We start from the raw sequence: 25,217 nt of genomic DNA, 5'->3' as shown, positions 1-25,217 counted from the left end.
TAGCCAGTGGCATGGGGCATTTTATTTTTTTAATTATTCAGCTATTTAGGAAAATTGGCGGAATTTCCCTTTAGCTATGTGTGTGTATGTGTGTATTGTATATATATACAATATATATATATATATATATATATATATATATATATATATATATATTGTATATATATATATAATTTTTTTTATTTTTATTTTTTTTTCTTTCCCAACATTTGTACTGCTAGGTCACAGCTCTGATTTCTGAGGTTTATCATTTTACTTCAGATCAAGAGAGCAAAACGAGAAAAACACCCAACAAATCTTGTGCTGATAGACTGCCGATAAAGTTCCATTGTAGCTCTGTAAGTTACTCAGTACTGAAGCAGTGTTTTTTGACCTGCTACTTTTGTAGTTCTACTCGTTTTTGGAAACAGTTGTTTTAATTATACTTTATTGATTATTTCATGGGAGCAAGAGTAACACAGACAGAGATACAGCCAATGGAAATATCTGTTTGAAAGTTTATTAAAACCAGTAAGAAACCAAGAAATAACAAACCACAAAAAAGGAAAATAAACAGCAAAGATATCACCACTACTATGTAGTAGTACAGGAAAAGAAACATTTCTACTACACTTTATTTACTGGAAAATAGTACATAAACTGCACATGTACAAATGTCAAAATGGGTGACATCTAACATTTGCTGTGATTTCCAGAAGACAGTGCTATGTTTAACATAAGAAACAAAATATCAAAATGATCAAATATGTTTCACAGTTGTGACTAATTGCTATTAATAAGAACAGTTAAGTGCATATACGTAAAATATCCTAGTGTATATTGCTAGTGGATAACCTACACCAGTGTTAGCCCTGCCTTAACACACCCATTTCAACTCAGTAAGGGGCTGTTATTGAGCTGCTTTGTTGGAACAGGTGGGATCGGAGCAGGCCCTGTAAAAATGTGCAAAACGGGGGGGCTTCTGGACCAGGGCTGGGAAACACTGACTTCTACTACTACCTGCAGCATACTTTAAAGTCAGAATCAAGAGCAGAAGATTTCTAATAGATAACATGTGATGAGATTTTCAGAGCACAGATTTGGCAGCTAACTGCAGTTAATTATACAAACACTGGATCTGAGAATTAAAGGAAATAGCTTAAACTGATATATGCCCCTTGAAAATGATCTAAAACCTAAAACTACTGAACATGTTAAAATAGTTTTAATAATTGTTTTGTACACAATAAAGGAAGTAATAATATTTTGCTCACAGAATTAAAAGGAATGGTTCACAGAAAACAATTTCCCCTTACTCCAGTACTAGTCAACAGGCCAAGACATGTTTAATGTTTGAGGTTTGCTTCTTTGGTTTTGCAGTGGAGCTACAATGCTAATATATTACAATGGTAATATAAAATATTTTGGCTGGCAGACACTTACATCACATTTTAACTATATTGGCCTCTTTGCTCCTGTGCAAAACCATAAAAAAATCTCTTGGCCAGCCCACAGTTTGGGGTAAGAAAACTGAGTCAATCAGAATTTTTAGTGAACGATTTCCATATGTAAACTCACTGTATTCTGCCTGAATGTATGAGAAAAACACATACACAGGGTCACTGTTGATTTCACATTTGTGATGAAAGATGTAAGATTGGAAATATGCCATTAAATAGCAATCCCTTTGAAGTGCTTAATAAAATAGAGTAGGAAATATCAAAAAAACATCTTGAAAATATTGAAAAGTCAAATTTAAAAAGATAAAAATCTGAAAATTACAAAATGAAATCAAAAAGTTTACATGTAATTTTTTAAAAACTGTAATGATAGTAAAAATGATAGTAGTAGTATTCTTTTGGTCCCTTAAAGAATGCATATGAAGCCCTGTGCAGGCTAGGAACTATACAATATTTGGTCTCGCAAGGCGTTTAGATCTGCGAGGTGTTAGATCAACAATGGCTTTTCTTTTTTGCTGAGGTTTCTTTTTGCCCTCTTTCTCTTTAGTGACCTCTACTTCTGACCTACTTTCCATTTCACTCTGACTCTCCATAAGAAATCGCTTGCTCCGCCTTGGGGATCTTTGCTCAGGTGAAGCTGCTGCAGATGATCTCCCTTGAAGAACTTGTCTTTTTTTCACAGCAGGCTCTTCTTTCTTATCTGTGATATGTTCTTTTGTAGAGGCCACATTTAGACATTCCATTAATGATGCCTCCATCTCCTCCACTACCTTGTTTTCCTGTGGGCCATTATTCTCTTCCTCCTCCTCCAACTCCAAAGTGAAGCCTTCATCTAGAGTAAGACTAATTTTATTACATTCATTTCCATTCTTCTCTTTTGGCTCTGCCCCCTCTTGATCCTCTTCAATCTCTTCTACTGTATCAGCTGTTCTACCACCTTTATCTGTAATCTTGTTTTCATGCTCTGCTGCCTCTTCCTTACATTCATCTGCCTCTGCTTTGTCTTCTCCTCTGGCAGCCTCTGTCGTAGTATCTGTTTCCTCCTCTGACATATTTACAAGCTCTCTCGACTGGGCCTGCTCAGGTTCATCCTGATTTTGTTTGCGCATCCGTTTAGATGTCCTTTCACTTGTGGCTTTAATAGTTATTGTTCTTTTTCTCAGTGACCTTCTTTCAACCGATAATGCCTCTTCCACTTCATCTAGAGTTTCTTCTGCAGTTGACAATTTATCTTTATCCTCTGGTTCTTTTATCTGTGTTTTTTCTTTAACTAGACTAGATTCTCCCTCAGACTTTTCCTCAAGCAACTGCACCTCAACTTTGTCTAGGATGTTCTGCACTTGATTATTTTCTTGTTCAGGTTTTGTACTGCCTTCCTCCTCCTTATCTGTCTTATCTGCTTCTTTTTCCATATCATTATCTATTAAATCACTGCCTTCTACACAGATTTTCATGCCTACTTCTTCATTATTTGCACCCTCAGTTGTGCTCTCTTCCACTTTATCTTCAGGAACTCCTTCCACCATTTCATTCTCCCCATCAGTTATCTTCTCCATTTTTCCTCCATCAGTCTCAGCAATGTTTTCCCCTCCCCGCTCCTCTAAAGTGATGACTTCTTTGCTCGTCCCTTCAGAGGCCCACTGTGCATCTTCACTCTCATCTTTTGAATCTCTCTCTGTAATCTTTATCTCGTTCTTCTCTTCAACAATTGTAATGGGCTCCACTGTTTCTCTTTCATTTGAAGCTTCTACCAATGCTGCTTCCTTCTCAGGCTGTGGGCTTTTAACAGGTGTCTCCACCACTTCTTGACAGAGACGTTTAGATTTTCTTCGCATTGGATACTTGGCTGTTACTGTTCTACTTCTGAGATTCCTTGTCATAATAGGCTCCTCTTCTTCCTCTGGGACCTCCTCTTCAGTGGTCTCTTGAGCAGGTTCAGTCACACTTGTATTTTGATTACTTTCCTTTCCAAGGCTATCCACTTCACTTTCCACTATTTCCTCTGCTTGTGTAGCGGCCTCTTTTACCACATTTGTTGGACTACCAGTTGGTATCTCCAACTCCTTTTCCTGGGCAGCACTGTCCTGTATAAGTAAGACCATCTCTTCTTCTATATTCTCATCTTTTTCATGGTCCACTTCAGTGCTCTTCACCTGTAATACTTTTTCTGCTTCTATTGTAGTGGCCTCTGCATCAGCACTGACTGCAGTGTCTGATGCCATTTCACCCTTTTCTTTATCTTCACTTTCTTTCATAATGGTATCTCCCTCAACAGCCAACATTTTGCATTCAATTCCAGGCATTTCATGAGCAACCAGTGCCTCTGTCCCCTGCTCCTCTAAAATACATTCATGTGTTTCTGTTTCAGAGGTCACTTTTCCACATTCGCTGGCATCTTCCACATCTCTTTCAGGCATACTGACCTCTGTAGGTAAACATATTGCTGGTGTTTTTTCAGCTTCACTTACATCTGTATCTTTGACTGCTTCAGCTTTTCCAATATCTGTTTGCACCCCAGGTTTTTTGACATGTTTAGATTTTCTTTGTGGTGGAGACATGACTGTTACTGTTCTCCATCTGAGACTTCTGCTTGTAATAACTGGGGTCTCTTCTTCGGTTGAGCTTTCCTGGACAGTCTCCTCATAGCCAGTTGTTATATTTTCCTGATCGTCTTTATGATTTTCATTAGTACACACAGATACTGTTGCAGTGGATTCTGCCTCTAACATAATATCTTCAACTTTCAGTTTTTCTTCTGCCAACACAGTCTCCTCTTGTTCACTACCTGTCTTCAATGAGTTATCTGCACCCACATCCACAACTGGCTCCTTTAGGTTCTTTGTCATGGGCTCCTCTACCTCTGCAAGAGGTTCATTTTCCTCTAAAACATCAGCCTTGTCTAGGCCTTCCTCATTCTGAGGCTGTGCAGCCTCATCCCCAATTTTATGTTCTTTTTCTGCTGATTCAACCAGTGATTCTGTCAGCTTTACTACTCCATCATCTTCACTGCTCTCGTCTCTGTTTTCATCAATATTTGTTTGTTTATCTACCTCCTTCTGAGACTGTGATGATTCATCAGTGGTTTCATTGTCAACTGTTTGTATGGGTGGAACTTTGTTGAAATCCATAAGCACAACAGTAGCTTTCTGAAGATTGAAAGCTGAAGTGGGCTTGATTGCATTCTGCCCATCTTCATTCTGTGCCATTTCTGTGACTGCTGCCTCTGCTTGCTCTTCAACAGGCTCTATAACTGATTGTGCTGGTGTTTTCTCTTCAACTTCCATTTCAGCATCTTTTGTAATGTCACTAATATGAAGATTTGATATTTTCTCTTCATCTGTGGTTGCCAGTGCAGCTTCATCAATCTCACCTTCTGTTGTAATTTCTTCTGAATACTGTTCAGATCTGATATCTTTAGCCACCACACTTTCCTCAATTTGTTCAGCTTCTAATTCATTATTTTCCTCAACCCTGCGACCTACAGATATAATCATATTTTCTGTAGCCCCTTCAGTGGTAACTGTCTCCATTTTCTCTCCCTCTGCAACATCATTCTGTAACGCCTTAATTTCCCTTTTCTCTTCAGGCTTATCCACTGTTCGTTCACTTTCTTCATTCTGCACCATGGCTTTAGTTTGCCATGTGTATCGCTGCTTGGGAGTGGCTTTGACTTGTTTTGTAGAGCTTCTGAGGACTCTTATAGCCAATTCACTTACTGTGGGCTGATCTGCACATCGTCTACAATGCCTTACTGGGGTTCCAACTTCTTCTTGTTTTCCTCTGTCTGCTTTGTGTGCTGTATCTGAAAATTCCTCTTCAGTTTGATGGTCTGATTTCTCTTCATCAGCTTGCCTTGGCTCTTGGATTTGAGTTTTACTTGGTATTTCCTGAAGAGTACTAGTCTCTTCAGCAGGTTCATTCTCTGGTATCAGCTCTGGAACTCTGTCTTCATCTTCTTTTACACCATCTCCCTCAATCTCCATCTTTTCATCATTATTATCTCTTATTTCAGAAGTGCCCTTAGCAGTTTTATTCTTAACATCCTCTGTTTCTACATTTTCCCTTTCTGCAATTTTCACTACACCTTCATCTGTCATCTTCATTTGTTCTTTTTCAGCTGATTCAGTTAGTGTTTCTGTCTGTTTTATACCTTCATCCTCTGTGTTACTCCCCTCTATGTACACACTGATATCTGGTGTATCCAGTTCTTGGCATACCTCTTCCTGGGGCAGTGTTGTTTCTTTAGCAGTTACACTGTCCATTGTTTGTTTAGGGGGAAGCTTGTTGAAATCCACAAGCACAATAGAAGCTTTCTGCAGTTTCAAACCTGCTGTGGTATCCTCTGCTTTCTGCTCACCCTGTCCAGGTATCATTTCTACGGCTGGTTCCTCCACCTCCATCCGGCTTTGGTCTGTATCAGTTGATTCTGGAACTCTGTCTGCATCCTTTAATATGGTACTGTCCTCAGCCTCAATCACTTCATCTTTGTTTTCTTCTGTTTCAGCATCTTTTACAACTTCAGCTGGGTAACTATCAGCAACTTCTGTTTTATCTGAAAGATCTGATTCGCTGAGTTCTTTTATTGTTGATTCTTCATTACCTGGGATTTCCTGAGGAGTGCTGGTCTCTTTCACATGTTCGATTTCTTCTACCACCTCCATCTGGCCTTGGTCTATGACAGGTGACTCATCATTTGGTACAGCACTAAGCTCAATTTTCTCCATAGTTATCTGTACATTTTCATTCTCTGCCATTTCCACCTCTGTTTTTTGAAGATGTTTAGATTTTCTTTGTGACGTTGACATGACTGTGACTGTTCTCTGTCTGAGACTTCTGCTGATGATAATTGGTGTCTCTTCCTTAGTTGAGCTTTCCTTGACAGCCTCCTCGTAGCCAGTTGTTACTCTCTCCTGATGCTCTATCTGATGTTTTTCACTTTCACTTGTATACATTTCTGCTATACTTTCAGCCACTGCTACACCTGATTTTACCTCTAATATAATCTCTCCTGCTCTGTCATCTGGTTTTTTTTCAGTCAACATACTCTCTTCTTGTTCACCGGCAGTCTTCAGCATCATATCTGCACCTACTTCCACAACACACTCCTTTAGTCTTTCTGTCATGGGTTCCTCTACCCCCATCTCCTCCTCTGTTGCTTCAGTAGAAGTCTCATTCTCACCTGTTTGTTCTTTTTTAGTTTGTTCAACCAGACTTTCCGTCTGCTTCATCATTCCTTGCTCTTCTTTGTTCTCCTCTCGGTTTTCTTCAGTACTTGCTAGTTTATCTTGTTCTTCATCTCCCTCCTCTGGAGACTGTAATGTTTCCGCAGTCGTCTCACTGTCACCTGTTTGCTTGGGGGGAACTTTGTTAAAATCCACAAGCACAACAGCAGCTTCTTGTAGTGTGAAAACTGACCTGGATTCTACATTTTGTCCATCCTCTGTCTGCACAATTTCTGTGGCAGGTTCCTCCTCCTGCTTTTCAAAAGGCTCTTTACCCAATTGTTGTGTTGATTTCTCTTCTATTTCAGCATCTTTTGCAACTTCAGCATCCTCAATATCGACAACTACTATTTTTTTACAATCTTCAATTGTTTCATTCTGTGAGTCATCTTCCATTTTGTTCTTTACTTCCTTGAGGTCATGGTCATGAGTTGATTCTGCATCTAAATATTCCTTTTCCACTCCACTGTCCTCCTGGGCTCTATCCTGTAGAGCGGTCAGTTTTTCATTATCCCTTTCATTGGTAGTGTTTAGTGTCTCAATTTTTTCCTCTTCTGCAACTCCAGGGTGTGACTCCATGATTTCTTCTCTCTGCTCAACTTCAGGCTCACCTACTGCATGTGCTCTTTCCTCCTGCTGCTTCACAGTTTTGGTGTGTTTCACATGCCTTTGTTTGAAAAGAGCTGTGACTGTTTTTGTACCGCTTCTGAGAACTCTTTTTGTCAGTTCACTTTCTATATGCTGATCTTTAAATCTTTTAGAACGTCTTAATGGAGTTGAATAGTTTGATCTCTTCCCATCAGAATGTTTTCCTGTTGAGCCTAAATTGTCTGTGTTAATTGACTCATCCTGTTCAACTGTTTCTGTCCAGTTATCTGACTTCTTCTCCTCATCACCATGACTTGGCTCACTGATATCTTTAATAATTGTCTCCTCATTGCCTGGTGCATCTCGAAGAGTTTTGGTATTTGTTTTGGTAAGTGTTTCTTCTGCCAACATACTCTTCTCTTGTTCACTGCCTGACTTTGGCATCTTATCTGCATGCACTACAACCTGCTCTTCTGTCATCGGTTCCTCTACCCCCATCTCTGCCAATGCATCTGCCTTGTTTAGCCAGTCTGCCTCCTGAGATTGTGATGTTTCAGTAGAAGTCTGATTCCCACCTGTTTCTTCTTTTTCAGCTGGTTCATCACGACATTGTGTCTGCTTCACCACTTCTTCCTCGTCTTTGCTCTCATCAGTGTCTTCTTGAGTACTTGCTGGTTTATCCAGTTCTTGATCTGCTTCTTCAGGAGACTGAGATGTTTCCTTAGTAGCCTTAGTGTTATCTGTTTGTTTACGGGGAATGTCCTGTGACACAACATCAGCTTTTTGCTGTGTGAAATCCGACATAGATTCCACTACATTCTCCCCATCCTCTTTCTGTGCCATTTCTGTGACTGGTTCCTCCACTTGCTCTTCTGCTGGCTCTTGTCCTGTTTTCCCTTCAACTTCTATTTCAGCATCTTTCACAACATCAGCTTCATCATGATCCACAACTACTATTTTCTTACCATCTTCGATTGTTTCATTTTGTAAACTATCTTCCGTTTTGTTCTCAACTTCCTTGAGGTCATGGTCATGAGCTTTTTCTGCTTCTAAATATTCCTTTTCCACTTTGCTTTCCTCCTGAAGACTATCAGTTAGATTTTCACTATTCTCTCCATCCATGTTTTCTCCCTGTGCAGCTTCAGTGAGTAACTCCATTGCTTCTTGCTTCTGCTCAACTTCAGGCTCACCTACTGTTTGTGCACCTACCTCTTTATACTTCATAGTTTTGCTGTGTTGTATGGACTTTTCTTTGGAAATGGCTGTGACTGTTTTTGTACCACTTCTGAGAACTCTTTTTGTCAATTCACCTTCTACAGGCTGATCTTTAAATCTTTCAGAGTGCCTTAATGGTGTTGCATAGTTTGGTCTTTGGCTGTCAGCATGTTTTCCTGTTGAGGTTGAGTTGTCTGCCTTATCTGAATCTTTCTCTGCAATTGGTTCAGTCCAGTTACTTGACTTATCCTCCTCATCACTACAGAATGGCTTGATGACTTCTTTAATTTCTGTTTCCTCATTTCCTGGAATTTCTTGAAAAGTTTTGGTCTCTTTCAGAGGTTCCTCCTCTTGCACCACCTCCACCTGGCCTTGATCTGTATCAGTTGACTTTGGAAACCTGTCTTCATCCCTTGATCCAGCACTGTCCTCTGCCTCCATCTTTTCATCTTCATTTTCTTTTGCTTCTTCAGTGCTGGCTTTATCAGTGTTGTCTGTAACCTCAATCAACACTGTATGTTCATTTTGTGCCATGTCCACCTCTGTTTTTTGGAGATTCTTAGATTTTCTTTGTGGTGAAGGCATGACTGTTACTGTTCTTCGTCTGAGACTTCTGCTGATAATAACTGATGTCTCTTCTTCAAGTGTGCTTTCCTGGACATGGCAAGTTGTTACTCTCTCCTGATCCTCTTCCTGATGTTTTTCATTATCACTTGTACACATTTCTACTGTACTTTCAGAAACTTCTACACCTGTTTCTTCTTCTAATGTGATCTCTCCTGCTCCATCATCTTTCAGTTTTTCTTCTGCCAACATACTTTCTTCTTGTTCACTGTCTGTCTTCAGCATCTTGCCTGCACTCACTTCTACAACTTGCTCCTTAAGGCTCTTTGTCATGGATTCTTCTACCTCCATCTCTGTAAATGCATCTTCTTTCTCTGCAACATCATCCTGGGGCTGTGTCGATCCAACAGAAGTCTCATTCTCACCTGCTTGATCTTTTTCAGTTGACTCAACCAGAGATTCTGTCTGCTGCACCACTTCTTCCTTTTCTTTGCTGTCCTCTCGGTTTTCATCAGCACCTGCTATTTTATCAAGTTCTTGATTTCCCCCCTCTGGAGACTGTAATATTTCTTCAGCAGTCTCATTGTCACCATAACTTGGCTTACTGATGTCTTCAATTTCCAATTCCTTATTGCTTGGAAGAAGTTTGCTCTGCTTTAGAAGTTCCTCTTCTTGCACTACCTCAGTGAAGCCTTGGTCTGCATCAGTTGACTCTGGACCTGTGTTTTCATTCTTGGATACAGATTTCATCTCATCCTCCATCTTTTCTTTACTGTTTTCTTCTGTTTCAGTTTTGTCTACAACCTCAGTCATCACTGTATTTACAGTATCTGCCATTTTCACTAACTGCTCACTTTCTGTTTGCTCTTTTTCAGCTGGTTCAACCAGAGATTGTGTCTGTAACAGCTCTTTTTTCTGTGACATTTCTCTTGCTTCCTCCTCTTGTTCTTCAACAGGCTCTCCAATAGACTGTAGTGTTGATTTCCCTTGAGCTTCCATTTGAACATCTGCTTCATTCATTTTTGTACCATGTTTGCTTGTCTCTGCATCTTCAAAAGATGCATCTTTGTTTGTCATTTGGCATTCTTCATCCACCTTATTTTTAAACTGTGAACCATCTTCCACTTTCTTGAGGTCATGGTCATCACTTGTTTCTGGTTCAAAGCATCCCTTATCCAGTGAGCTTTTCTCCTCAGAATCATCTTTTACATGTTCATTATCTTCGACACTGGTAATTCTTACTGTCTCCATTTTTTCTCTCTCTGCAACGCCAGTGTGTGACTCCATAATTTGTTCCTTCTGCTCAACTTCATGCTTACCTTCTGCTTGGGCACTTTCCTCTTGTTGCTTCACAGTTTTGATATGTAGCACATACTTTTGTTTGGAAGGGGTTGTGATTGATTTTGTACCACTTCTGAGAACTCTTCTTGTCAGTTCACCTTCTTGAGGCTGACCTTTAAATCTTTGAGAGCGTCTTAATGGAGTTGCATTGTTTGACCGTTGACCGTCATCACGTTTCCCTGCTGGGCGTGAGCTACTTGCCTTTTCTGCATCTTCCACTTCAGTCAGTTCAGTCCTATTTTCTGATTTCACCTCATTATCATGACTTGGCTTTTGAACTTCAGGCTCATTCTTCTTTTCAGATACGCTTTCTTGAACCATGCTGGCATCTTTGATATGTTCCTCCTTTCGTACCTCATTTAAGGTACCTTCCTCAATCTCCACATTTTCATTCTTTTCTTCTGTTTCATCAACACCACCAACTACATTTTCACTCAATGCTATTTTCTCTACCTCTACTCCCCCTACTTTTTCTTTTTCAACTGATTCAACCTCTGGAACGTCATCTGTAGTTCCAGCCACATCTAGCAGTTTCTCTGGCTCTACACAAGAATTCACTGAAGTTTTCTCCCTGTTTTCTATTTCTGAATCATTTTGTATTTCTTTCCCCTCTTGACATATTTCCTCAGTTGTTATTTCCTTGCAATTTATCTTCATATCTTCACCTTCTATGATTAAATGCTGTGGACTCCCCTTATCTTTTCCTGTTAATACAACTTCATTCATATTATCTGTCTCTTCTGTGATTTTACTCTGAATTGAGTATACCTCATTAGTGTGCTGGACTATGTCTACAACTTCTTGCTTTTCATTCTTTGCCTTTTTTCTCATTTCCTGGTCCTCTTCATTTTCAGGTTGGCCCACTGCTTGTGCACTTTCCTCCTGCTGCACTGCTTTGCTCCTTCCTGTGGATCTTTCTTTGGGTGCAGCTTTAGCCTCAGATGGACACAGTTTGATGGCTACCTGAAGTTCATCGTGGAGCCGAGTGGATTTCTGCTGAGGGATTGCATTGCTTACTCTACTGCTTTTTTTCAGGACTCTTATTTCTGTGGTTGTACTCTCTTCCATAAGGACTGGTTTAAGATCAAGTTCTGTCTGTTGGCTAGGTTTCTGCATGCATGTTATTTCTTCATGTGCTGCTCTTGCCTCCTCTACTACATTAGTTGCAGCTACCAAAGTCTTTTCAGCTATCTCCTCCTCAACCTCACCTTTACCATCTTTAGTCCCTGTAACGTCTTCATTTTTTTCTTTTACCTCTTCAATTCCTGATGTCATCTTAACAATCTCCACCTCTACCACTTGCTGAAGTTCTACAGGTTGAAGATCAACCAGACCAACAGTGGCTTCAAACGATTTCACTACTCGTGTTTCCTCACTGCTCTTCAGACTCTGGATTTCTGCTACAGAAGTCAACCCTGTTTTCTCTTGAGCTTCCTCTGGAGTTACTGTAGCCTGCACTGTGATAGGTTTGGCTAAAGCACAAACCTCCAGCACACTCTCTTCAGATTCAGTGGACAGTTCTTTGTGTTCTTCACAATGAACATGAACAACATCCATTTCATTTTCCTCACCATGAGTCACAGTGAAAGCTGTTTCCTGCAAAAATAAGACGGTACAGTACAAACTCTCTTAAAAATATGCTACAACAAAAACCGATCCCATCGGTGGGGTTATTGTCCAATAATCACACCGGTGAAGATGCAGCTATAGGATATGGATATTTTCTGAAAAGTAGCACTTAGTCATACCTTTAAATTACTCTCTGTTATGTTCAGAGAACTTCTGACAACTTCTGCCATCGACTCATCCAGTGGTGACTGAACTGCAGCCTCAATGTCCTCCACCCTGTATCAGGCATATTTTCAAATTAGGGCTGAAAACAATATGTACAATAAAAATAAGCTTTCTGTTTAGTTATTATCTACGGTATAAATCTAACCTAACCTAATGATTTTGTCAGTTGTCGCTCCAGCTTCTTCTCCAAGCTTTTTTCGTTTCAGATTGCTGCTTTGACCACGTGTTGTAACAGGTGTGTCCTGCACCTCTAAAATATTAAGAGAATGATATTATGATGTTGGCAAGATACTGATTTATGAAATTTGCACGTTTAAAAAAGAAGGGCAGATGTACTGCATGCAGTGTGTGGTGTAGTGTACCACAGCAAACATGACCATGGTCATGTACCATGGCACACGACATGGCCAAACTTTTTACTTGCCTTTTCTTATTTTAATCTGGACAACCTCCTCCTAAAATTGGAAAATGGATTAACATCAACATTAGATGATCTTTTTTTGTAAAGTATTGTGAGAATTGCCATATTAAAGGGCCCACTGTAATTTTTCCTATTGATGAACTTATGATGTTTGTGTGTTTATGTATCAAAAGTGGTCATAATTCATTTTTACAGTATCTGCCCTGTATTGTGCCTCATTCAAAAGCAATTCAGTTTGGATATGTGTAAATGCATTGGTTTTTGTGACTCACAAAAATTGTGCTTGAAATTGTGTTTCCACATGTGGATCGTGTGTACTGGAGATTTAGTAGTACAACTTGAAACTTCACAAGTGTTTACATACTATGCCATATGTACTATATAAGTATATATAACTCTCTTATTTAAAAAAGATTAGGAAAATGGGCCCTTCAGTATTAAAAAGTGCTAAAGAGTTACATACCACAACCTCCACAGTGTACTCCATGGTTTTCTGCACTTGTGTCATTACTTTTTCCATTGGGACATCAGTGCTTTCTGTCTCAAAATTCAACCTGCCCACAACTTGATGATCCCCTATTAAGAAATTAGGGCTGAAATTAAACCAACTTATGTCCATCTTCATTTGAATATAGTCATTACACTTAATTTAGCTCAATTAATTAAGTGCATCTTAATTTGACTCCATCTTACCCTTTAGCTCCATTGTCTGTAGCTTCTTAGCTATTAGAGTTCTCTGGAATAGACCTCCTATACCCTCTACCTCCCACAGCAGCTCTTTGTCTGCTGGATAAGTGCTGAGATAGTTTTTACAAACTGTAAAAACAGATTTAGAATGACAGGTCAGAGGATAAATAAAGCCAATCAGAAATTACAGTTTGTCACATCTGACAGGTTTATGGAGCTACCTTTATACATTGCTGGTGAAAGTGGGTATTTCAAACCCAGACACTCTTTTTTGAAACTCCTGACAAAATCTTCAAGCATTTGTAGGCCATATCCATTGCCACGGTGATGTTTCCTGATGAATATTGTATCCATAATAGGAAGCTGATAGCACTGTGTCACGAAGCTGCTGCATAAGCTGCCTGTTGACGAGAATAAATGGTGGAATCATGGCAAAAAAAACAAACATATTAAAAATGTAGTACTTGAAAAGGCCAGTGGTACCCTCAGGTTTGACTGAGTAAAAGCCAATAGCTTCGCCACTTTTCCAGAAGATTTTGGCAACTGCATGTTCTTCATGGCACAGGAAGTGGATGTCATCACTGGCTTTCTCCTTCGTTCTGTATATAATCCTATTGAGAACATATAGGACGATCCTGTCTCCAGGAGTTCTGACCTGGGGTTAAAAAACAGTAGTTTTTAACATCACTACTATTTGTTTTTTGTTGACATTAATGATATAATAACCATATACTAATGCACATTTTGGGTTGTAGATGTCAGTGATGTACAAAAACATCTGAGGCGGGTGCAATAACTTTTTTCAATGCACCTCGAGCAGTCCTGTTCTTGAGGAGTCTGCTGTTTTAAGAATATCCTCAGCTGACCACCACTGACCCAGCAGATAGAGTCCAACAGCTGACAAGACAAGACATAGTAGAATACATTACATCATTATTGTTATTAATAATTCAGAAGTATAAATGTTAAAATGACTTCTTCTGTCTTGTATATTTATTACCTTTGAAACGGTCTTCTGGTGAGAACAGTGCAAGGACCTTCTGTTTAATGTCAACTCCATATAAGGGCACAAAGCTCACATTACAAAGGCTAATTTCCACCTATAGCATGGAATGAAAAATGACAAGTTATTTCAATTTAGAATATCATCAATAGATTTTAAAAATACTCAATATATTACTAAATATTCTTATATTCAGTCACCACTTTATTTGAAATTGTACAGCATTGTTTGTTTTCAAGGGCTTGTGATCACTACTCAGTCACTCTTGATCAAAAGATACACTATAAAGACAAAAGTACTGGGACACCCCTCCTAATTATTGACTTCAGGTATTTCAGCCACACCCTCAGCCACACCCACACTGTAAGTGCTATTATTGTGAAATGGAAGCACCTCGGAGCATCGACAACTTAGCCACAAAGTGGTAGACCATATAAACTCAGAGGGGTTGGTGAGTGCTGAAGCACAAGGTGCTTTTCCTCTGTTGAATCACTCATTAAAGAGTTCCAAATTGCCTCTGGAAGCAGTATCAGCAAAAGAACTGTGCATTAGGAGTTTCACAAGATGGGTTTACGTGGCCGAGCAGCTATACACAAGCCTAAGAACAAAATGCAAAAATGGGGGGTGTGGTGTAAAGCATGCCCCCACTGGACTCTGGAGGACGCCACTGGAGCAGTGGAAACGTATTCTGTGGATTGGCAAATCATGCTGCTCTATCTGGTAGTCTGATGGACAGGCCTGCCTTTGGCACAGTTTCGGGTTGTTTTTCATTGGCTTAGACCCCTTAGTTCCAATGAAGGGAAATTTTAATGTTTCAGCATGCCAAGACATTTTGGAGAATTCTAAGCTTCGTGGGAGCAGTTTGGGGAAGGCCTTTTTCTGATCCAGCATGACTGAGCCCCAGTGCACAAAGCAAGATCCATAAAGGCATGTTTGGGGGAGTTTGGTGTGGAAGAACTTGACTGGCCTGCACAGAGCTCCGACCTAAGCCCCACTAAACTCCTTTAGAATGAAGCAAAACAGAGATTGAGAGCCAGGCCCTTTTGTCCAACATCAGTGTCTGACCTCACAAATGTTCTTCCGGATGAATGGGCAAAAATTCCCACAGATTCACTCCAAAATATTGTAAAAAAAGCTTCTCAGAAGTGTGGAAGCTGTTATAGCTGCAAAGGGGTGACCAACTCCATATTAATGCTATGCATTTAGAATAGAGTGTTATAAAAGCTCCTGTACATGCAATTTGTAGGTGTGCCAATACTTTTGTCCATATAGTGTACATTATGAATAATAATTTTCATGATATACAAGCAGCTATTCAGCCAAAAAAGAGCTTTCTTATGTGATTGCTGACACTGTATGACACTGTCTATAAAAATGCACAAATGTACAGACCAGTTTCTGACTTTTGAATACTACTACTGCTTTTAGGGCATAACTAAAGAAGCAAACACTGGACACAAACATTTCTTGGCTGATCAACTATGGGCAAGATAAAGTGAGTTTTGGCCAAACTGTGATTGTAACCATTATACTTATTCTGAAACATAGGGGTCTGTTGCAGACCCTAACTAATTATATGCTTCTTACCTCACTAGAGTCAGGTAAACTGAGGAACTCATGTATTTCTGGATTTCTGTAGAGCAGTTTAGACATGTAGTCTTTCGCTGACTGCTCCAGGGCTTCAGGCTCCACAGTGGCCAATAAATCCACTGGGAATTTCATCCTGAGGGAGAAGAACAATTTCACTCACATCACAAGTTTATTACAAGACATAAATACTATAAATCAATCATTTCAGAGTCCAATTTCATAACCTGTGCTTAAATGTCCTGTAAAATGGAATTGGAAATTAACCTTTATGACTAGTCATCCATCTGAAATTTGTTTTCAAAGAACAGCAACCAATAAAATGACTTCACACTATTAGACAGATAAATCAGCAGTTAAAACACCAAATACAGAGCCCAATAATTCATCTGGTCCCCACCAAATCACATGAACTCTGAACACTTTAGCTCAGGGGAGACAAAGCTGCTGGCAGGGAGACACTGGTGGTTTTGGTTAGAGATGGTCTGATATTTTAAAGATTTAAAATGTATAAAGCAAGGAAATAAATAATTTAAAACTGCATCAATGCTATGTCACCCAACTCTTTCACATACCAAGAAGAGGCGAGTGCCCTTATAACACATTTGTTAGAGGTTAGGCCCTTATAATACATTTGTTAGAGGTTAGGCCCTTTTATCCCAAAACACAAGGGCTTTCTTTGGCTTTTTTTTTCAGAATGACCATAAAAGCCTCACAATGCCTCAAGCAAGCACAAACCAATTTCTCCCTGTTCAACGTAAAGTTCATTAAAATACTGCTGTAAACATGGTTTTCTCTGGAATGAGGCTTCTCCTACAAGGTCCTTCAGTACATTGGTTGGTTAGTGGTGAAGTCTGTGCCTAAATTCAAAACAGACATAACTGGTGTGATAAAACCACTGCTGCCCTGGGCATTTTTAGGGGCACATTTATTATCTTAATCAATTATCTGAGCTGTACAGTACCCATATACCAGTTGTCTGTATTACCTCTGCTGCTCTGTACATTTATTTGCATTTTAAAGTAAAAGAAGGGGGATTTAAAATAGCATCAGTAGCCAGCTATTAAATGAAATTTTCTTTCAAACATTTGCTGTTTCCTTCAAGTCTTTTTATTTAATATGCCAAATACTCATAAAACTATGTGGATGGAAGCCTTGTGCAATATGTGAAAGAATGAAGTTGCAAATGCATCATTTCCCAAATAAATAAAAAGTTGTTTTCTGCTTCTCTTTGCTTTTAATACAATGAACAACAAGCAAATGCTTTGAGTTCTCCCCTTCATTTTAAGATTTCTTGGTTTGAACTATATTGACTATTCCAGTGCAATAAAACCCTGCTAGTGGGAGCCAATTGGCAGTTGCACCCTATAATGAAAAATAAGGCCAAAAAAAGGCTTGACAGTAGATCATCTATACAGATATGCTCATAAAATTGTCAAATAATCTTACTGATATTTAATCTGAGTAGTACTTATAGATAACAAGCACTAAATTATGTATTGTTCCAATGCTTAAGCATTTTATTAAAATTATGTAATGGCATTATACAACAACAGTTTGGGGGAGAGACCGCACCCACACTCGACCCCCTCCACCCATACCTCAGCACATTTGCCATTACATGTTTGTAAGCTGTTTACGTACACCATCCACCTCCCAATCTCCTCCCTGTTTACTATTTAATTTTAGGCCTCAAGTAAGTTTTCATCAAACTATAGTTATAAGTCACACAAACTGTGAACCTGAAAACTTTACATCTAACTCTGCATCCCCTCCTCATCCCCTTAAGCTTATCAAATCTATTTTATTTCGGATATGCCTGCAACATTCTTTAGTTAACATCAAAAATTTATGTCACCTTATAAAACGCCTGCTAACGCTCACATTCAGTCAAAGAGCTGCTCAGTCTTTTCTCCTTAATGAAGAATGTTACTCATTCTCTCGTTTCCAGCTTCAGGCTGTTTTTTGGGAAAACGTTTGGGGCTTGAGGGAATTTTCCTATGCAAACTGCCTAGTATGAAAACAAGTATTGCACCAATTAGGTTCCTTTCTGCACATCCAGTGGGAGACAGATATTAAGCTCTTTTCCCCTCAGACCTAAAAATGCTCTTGTTAGCACCCCATCACCATTTCTAATCAGCATCCATATTTATCAGTGAGCTCCTGCATACCAGCTACAGATACAAAGCACTTCAAATAGCTTTGTTCATCTGGGGTGTTCAACCTTAGACCTGTCTGCTGGATCCTTAAAGTAACTGCTGAGTATTGTTTCTCCTTTCAGAAGAAAATTACAGGGCTTTGTGATCAAAATGTGCTTGCAAAAGTTTGATCCAGTTTGACTACAAGCAGTACACAAATTCTTGACTTTGCAGTTGGGGAATGCATTCATGAGTACTCATGCTTTTTTTTAAGACAGTGTTTTTTTAGAGAACACCACTACTATTAGGCTGACTTTACACAGTGAAACTTTCAGGTAACTACTTGTGTGCTGCCCATATCATTTCCATCATTTCAGTGCAAACTGACAATTATACGAAGTAATTCAAAAACGAATCTGCATGTAACACATTGAGTTACTCTATTAGACAGCCAAGCCACACAGTTCTTGCTAGTCATTTGCAAGAGGTAATTTACATATTTGCAGTGTTTCCTTCTGCCCTTCCATTGTCAGAAACTTTGTTGTCTCAAGAAACTGTCTAAAAAACCTTTTCAACCAACAAATAAACCATCTTGTGTAATTTTTTTCTTGTCCATTAATCTGGTGAAAGCATTTTGTATTTTGCTGGATGTGGTCACCTGATGAGTTATCAGTGTTTTGATCAGCTGTTTAACGAAACTTGTTCCATGAAATCCAGATGCATGCAACTGCTGTGGCCGAGTTTCAAATGAAGTGCAGAATGCTTTACACTGTGCAACTCTAGTGCAATTTAGTTGTATAATAGGTTTCAAGCAACTAAAGTTGCATGAAAGTTTGAGTGTGTAAAGGCAGCATTAGTATCAGAGAGCATGTTCATGATTGAGTTTCAAAAATATTCTACAATATTTCTATTTTGCCAGAAACCAACACAACACAGTGTGGTGACATGATGTACAATAATATCAGAATTATACAGCTATCAGCAGATCACTGCTTTAAAATAATTGTCATTGTCTGACAGATTTTCCAAACAGATTTCACTGGACAGAGTTTAGAATTGATCAATATTTTAAACCAATATTTTATTCCACATTTAATGTTCTCTGGAAGATCAGAAAGTTTTAGCACTTTGCCATTTTACTGCATTTGTAACCCTAGAGAATGATTCTAATCCAGGCAGATGTAATCCAAATTTCTACATTCATAAATGTTTATGTATTGGCAAAAATATCAGATATAGTAACTGCATCTCTTTTTATCTCTTGAAATATAATTTTCATGTTGATTTCACAAAACTAGTGTTGCTCCCAAACAACTGGCCTGCAGTGTGTATGCAGACTAACGCAGAACGACCAGCCATTTCACAGCAAGACGTAAACGTCTTGGAGAAAAACAACTGGAGCTCTTTCTGCGTGCGTTAACGGGCATACCTCTCCTTCTGTTGGTCAGACAAAGATCTAAGTGTTATGTCCGATAGCCACAGACCCCTCCTCAACCACAGCTTATATATTTATGGGTTTCACACTACACACACTGCCCTCACTGTTTGACAGCAGATGTATGGTGTATAAGGGCATTCTACAGGAGGCTGTGGAGGAAGGGTTTAGTAAACGTATACAGGCTTCAGTTGAAGAACTGGAGAATGTCTAGCTGTAGAAGTGGTCTAACATAACAGACACACACCCACACAAACAAACACAAAGACATCTTCACCCTCTGACCTCTCCCATTGTCTGGTTCAGCTACTTTGGACTTATTTGTGTTGTCAACTGCTTGTTCATATGTCATATACTCCTACATGGTTCTTGTTTGAATGTATGGTTTTTTGAAAAACCTATAAACCTATAAAAAAACGTCTTTAAAAAACCATGGACCCTCACAGAGCATTTTGCTCTACTACTTGTGCATTATACTATTTCAGTGCTGCAGTAACACTGATGTGGTGGTGGTGCTGTGTTACTGTGTGTTGTGCTGGTCTGAGTGGATCAGACACAGCAGTGCTGCTGGAGTTTTTAAACATCTTAGTATCACTGCTGGACTGAGAATAGTCCACTAACCAAAAATATCCAGCCAACAGTGTCCTGTGGTCACTGATGAAGGACTAGAGGATGACCAACACAAACTGTGCAGCAGCAGATGAGCTATCGTCTCTGACTTTACATCTGCAGGGTGGACTGACAAGGTAGGAGTGTCTAATAGGGTGGACAGTGACTGGACACAGTGTTTAAAAACTCCGGCTGCACTGCTGTGTCTGATTCCCTTGTACCAGCACAACACACACTAACACACCACCACCATATCAGTGTTACTGCAGTGCTGAGAATGATCCACCACCCAAATACTATAGAACTACAATGTGCACCTATATAGTAAGTGGAGCTGATAAAATGGACGATAAGCGTAAAAACAAGGAGGTGTTCACTCAGAGTGCTTTCGTTCAGTGACAATCATACAGGCAGAAGTAACACAGTTTTCACAGTTGACTTGAACTGTTTAGCGTCAACTGATGAACTGTTGGCAGTGAAAAATGTGTTGTAAGACAGCACAGTAAAGGGAAACCAGCATTTTTTCAAAATTTCTACATCTACAAAAAATGACATCATTAAGATGTAAACAAAGTCATTTAGAGTGGTCAGATGTGAAATATGCGATTCTACAAAGTGTCAGAACTTTTCACAGTAGAAGTGATAGGAACCGGACGTCTAAAGCTTTAAATGTGCTTAAAAGCTACCTGACAGAAAGATATTACATGAAATGTTCATGAACATGCAGCCTGATGGCTGGTGCCTTGTTTTACGGTAGGTTTGAGAGAGGGCATTCGCCTGAAACATAGACAGGGCAAAGTGTATTTGTAGGGCGTTGTACGACCACCAGTCCCAGAAGAAAACATTTTTTCATATTAACCACTGTTTTACCTCTGCCAGCATTATATATAACTCTGAAGACAAGCATAGGTTCACTTTTAAATAATAAACAAAATGGCTATATTTATATTGTAGACAAAGTGACCCCTGGTTCCTGTCCTGACTACTGTGGGCAATTCTGACTCAAATGTCCTCTAGAATGAAACATTTCTCATGACTTTGTTTAAATCTCCACCACCTACCACTGAATTATGCGAGAAAAAAAAAACGATTAGACTTCTCCTATGAGTCTGCACAGTAGAAAGGGGGTGTGTACCTGTGTGCTGTAGTGTTGGCCTGAAAACAGTCCGAGCGTATGCTATGTGTGAATCAGCCCTGTTGCAGTCAATGGCTCCCCTGTCAGGGGATATTACCAGTGAGGCAGAAAATCAAGCTAGTGTGCATGAGCGTGTTTGGATTCGCTGAAAAACCAGCTGCCACACACTCCTTCCACCCCTGCACACCCGCGGGGCAAGAGGAACTCAATACCAGCGCTCATTCCTGTGCTGTGGCGCACTTCTAATGTGCTGTTCCACTGTCACTTCTTAACAGAGGAGACATGAATCTACCATACAGTAGATTCAAAGCCAATTCCATTAGCTGAAATGTTCTACCAGGTTTCTTACTGAAGAGCGCATTTAATACAAACTGTATGTGGATGTTCCCTGGCTGCCTTTGTCCAGCTTAGCATTTCCTCAGTTCTTTCTAAGGTATTAACTGGCAGAAAACAGCACTGCATAGGAAAGTCCAGCCTTTTATTTGGCTTTTTGAGGAAACTGTAATTCTCAAGGCCCCAGTGAATGGAAGTCACTGGAAAAGAACACAGTGTACCTTTAACTCAGAGACTCCAACACCCGCAAAGCTCGCAAAGTCAACCACCCCCACCCCCCCACCCCCCTAAGGCTGCGAGTTGATGTCAGCTTCACATGGACTTCATTAGAAAACTTTCTCCAGCCCATCATTTGGATTCATTCGATCACTTTAGGGGTAGCACACTGTGAAACACAAGCAACATACACTTGAGAATGCAGCACTCCAGAACTTCATATTGGCACATAACATGTACCGAACCAAGTGGCCAAACATTTCTATTGTAAATGTAAAGAGCTTTACATGTCTAAACAAAACAGGCAACATGTTCTGCTTTTATGCCTGTCCATTTCTCCACATGTTTTGCATTACTAATATGCTTCATGGTAATTAGATGTTTATTACGTGACTTATTATCAGGCCTACAAAGGAGAGTCTTAAATGACGCATTTCATATTGTGAAAGTGCTTTGAATAAATTCAAATGTGCCCATTGATTCAACATGAAAAGAGTATATAACAAGAGTAGAATTAAGTAAGTAAGTAAGTAAGTATGTAAATACCCTGAAAGGGCCAAGAACTGCTTTCAGGTATCGTATTTGAGACATCTGGAATTCATTTAGGCGTTAGATTGGCAGCATTGTGCGTGCTTTGTTAACATATTGAGCCACTTTTGGGGGCACTTTTCCACCCACCTCTGCGATCCAGGAGCAACAAAGTTGAAAAGGCGCTGAGACAGCAACAACGAAGACGAGGGGCGGCCATACTGCACTCGCTGAGTGAGAGTGGGTGTGTAGGAGAGGCTGTTCTCTCCCACCACAGACTCTCAACACTAGAACACCAGTTAAATCTCACCAACACTTGGTGCAATTAAATGCCACCCTTATGCAAAACAACTGCAGCAATAAGATGAATTTCTGTAAGAATATTACAGTACATACACAGACAGTTATGGTTCAGGACACTGCAGAGGAATAGAAAACTATAGAAAACGTACAGCTTCTTATAGTATTACTAAAGTTCGGCTTTGTGAGAGCCACATTGTTATGCTCGCAAAACGAGACGGATCTGTGATTTTTTCTCACCTAAAACGTCTGTTTGCTCTGTCGAATTACCATCTGTCTGTGCATGCAAGTGTAAACAGTTCAGATCACTCTATTTCCCACGTCCCGTCCTTTAAACACGCGAGCTGGCCTTTGTTGCGCAGGTCATTGTAGTTCAGAGCTGTGCGCACTTTTTGCACTTTTCTGGTACACAACATGCAAACCATGCAGACCCCAACTCAGACTTAAAGAGCAATAAAGCACCGGGCACTTTTCCACTAATACTGCAAATGCACACGCAATGCTCTCTTCTCGTGGCATTTAAAAGTCTAACCAGAAAAAGTGTCTCCACAACGCAGCTGCTGTGTATGCAAAGGAAACTCGACGGTGCAGCAACCGGACTGACTGAAAATGACGGTATAAAATGATTCCGCAGAAAACAATGCACTCCGTGAACCGGACTCATGCGGGGCATGCAGAGCTTTTCTGAGGGAACACTAATCCGGAGCGCTGATGCCTTCTTGGCACATCGCGCCATAACACTTTGTTGTGAATAGTGAAAAAAGACACACGCTGTTAGTTCGCGCTTAATAAACAGGCTTAAGACACAGAACAAAGGAGACATACCTGGACAAATCCTCTCTGTTCTCTCGAGATGAACTTTTATATCTTTTATTTATTTGGAGCCGTAATCTCCAGTGATAGTAACATAATGTGAAAGCCTCATCTCAGACGACAGTCCGTGCGCAGCGCAGCGCCGCCTACTGGCAACAGACGGGACTGGCACGGCAGAGGCAGAGGCGCAATCGCATTATATAACATCAGCGCTAAAAGCCCTTGGGTGTCCTAAATTTGGAATATAGGACCGTCTCGGCTAGCCAGCCTGTAAAGAGAAAACAGTTGTTATGTAATAAACAATTAAAATGTTTTTTTTTTTGTTTTTGTTTTTTAATCTGGATCAGAATGTCGCAAGGTTTACAAGACAGTAGTGCGTCCTGCTATGATGTATGGTTTGGAGACTGTGGCTCTGTCTAAAAGACAGGAGGCTGAGCTGGAGGTGGCGGAGATGAAAATGCTGAGATTTTCGTTGGGAGTGACAAGGATGGACAAGATTAGAAATGAGCAGATCAGAGGGACAGTGAAGGTGGAGCAGTTTGGAGTTAAAAACCAGAGAGGCCAGGTTGAGATGGTTTGGACATGTGTTGAGGAGGAATAGTGGATATATTGATCAAAGAATGTTGGATATGGAGCTGCCGGGCAGAAGGAGAAGAGGTAGACCTCAGAGAAGGTTTATGGATGTAGTGAAGGTGGACATGGAGATGGTTGGTGTAAAAGTAGAGGAGGCAATGGATAGGGCAAGATGGAGGCAAATGATCCGCTGTGGTGACCCTAAAGGGAGCAGCCGAAAGAAGAAGAAGAAAGAAGAAGAAGATCAGAATGTCGCAGCTGTGACAATTTCAGTAGCAAATGCAAATAGATCAGAGGCACATCAGTGGCTTAGGGACCCCTGAGCCACAAGGGGTCCCACAGGTATGCAATATTTAGTGTGTGTGTGTGTGTGTGTGTTGATATATATAATCAAGGCAGGTCTATGTAAATACATTTGTTTTCATGAAATCATGAGAGAAAATCAAAGCACAGAGAAATCAAAACAGACTGTATTTGCAGCTTAGTGTCCATAAATGGACTGTACAGACTGGAGAATAAACATTTTGACACTTTAACAATGTTTACACACCACATCAAACTCTTATTTCAAAAAAGTAAGGAAAACTGGGTTTCCCTTGGTACAAGCATTTTAACATTTTTTTATTTTTACAATAAAATAAAATTGTGCAGAAACGGGGCCCCCAAGTAAAAAGTTACGTAGGGTCCGCATATGTTCAGAAACAGGCCTGACCTAAGAAAATGTCATGATCTCTTTTACCCATGTTTTCCTCCTTTGAATTCAGAAAGACCAACATATAGAAGCAAAGTGAACCCTTCAAGTATTTGGTTGTTTGCAGGCTTTTAAATGCTGCATATTTTAGGCTAAAAGCATATGAATGTCTTTTGTCTCTTTTCCCATTGAGAATATTTGCATTTGACTGGCTGGGGATTTAAAGGGGGATTTCAGCAGCCTTCAATCAGAAAGCTTTAAACAGTTAGGCTGTCTGGAATCGAACAGTTCTTCAGAGTGCTTCAGAGCTTGAGAAATCCATGTTTTATTGACAAAGATTCTTCAGAGATTTGACGCATAATATACTGCACTTACCATAATGCTTTGCTGTAATCAGCTTCTCAGAATGACTCCTGACAAACCTCCCTAAAGGCTGCAGAAAGAACACCTGCCAGTACAGGTTATACTGCTGCAAGACATACAAGTACAGCAGGCTAGTGACATCTATCAATCTAGCTCTGCTACTTGGGGCTCTGTGAAAGCACTATCCATCCATCTGTCTAGCTATCTGTCTATTTTTCATTT

At 39.9% G+C, this 25,217-nt stretch overlaps 1 protein-coding gene across 1 annotated transcript; it reads right to left on the bottom strand.

The window, feature by feature from the left end:
* Positions 1-477: 477 nt before the first annotated feature.
* On the bottom strand, positions 478-23,470 carry fam169aa (family with sequence similarity 169 member Aa). The gene is made up of 12 exons (XM_017691116.2): positions 23,381-23,470; positions 15,862-15,997; positions 14,272-14,371; positions 14,083-14,168; positions 13,755-13,926; positions 13,493-13,672; positions 13,278-13,400; positions 13,048-13,160; positions 12,588-12,618; positions 12,314-12,413; positions 12,118-12,214; positions 478-11,965 (listed from the first exon to the last, which is right to left on the bottom strand). The coding sequence occupies exons 2-12, from the start codon at positions 15,994-15,996 to the stop codon at positions 1,883-1,885; spliced, it is 11,220 nt and encodes a 3,739-aa protein (XP_017546605.2). The 5' UTR covers position 15,997; positions 23,381-23,470; the 3' UTR covers positions 478-1,882.
* Between the last annotated feature and the right edge of the window lie 1,747 nt (positions 23,471-25,217).

This window comes from Pygocentrus nattereri, chromosome 20, assembly GCF_015220715.1.
Source record: "Pygocentrus nattereri isolate fPygNat1 chromosome 20, fPygNat1.pri, whole genome shotgun sequence".
Lineage (NCBI taxonomy): Eukaryota > Metazoa > Chordata > Actinopteri > Characiformes > Serrasalmidae > Pygocentrus > Pygocentrus nattereri.
The sequence above is the reverse complement of the archived record's forward strand: the minus strand, read 5'-3'. Positions and strand labels throughout refer to the sequence as shown.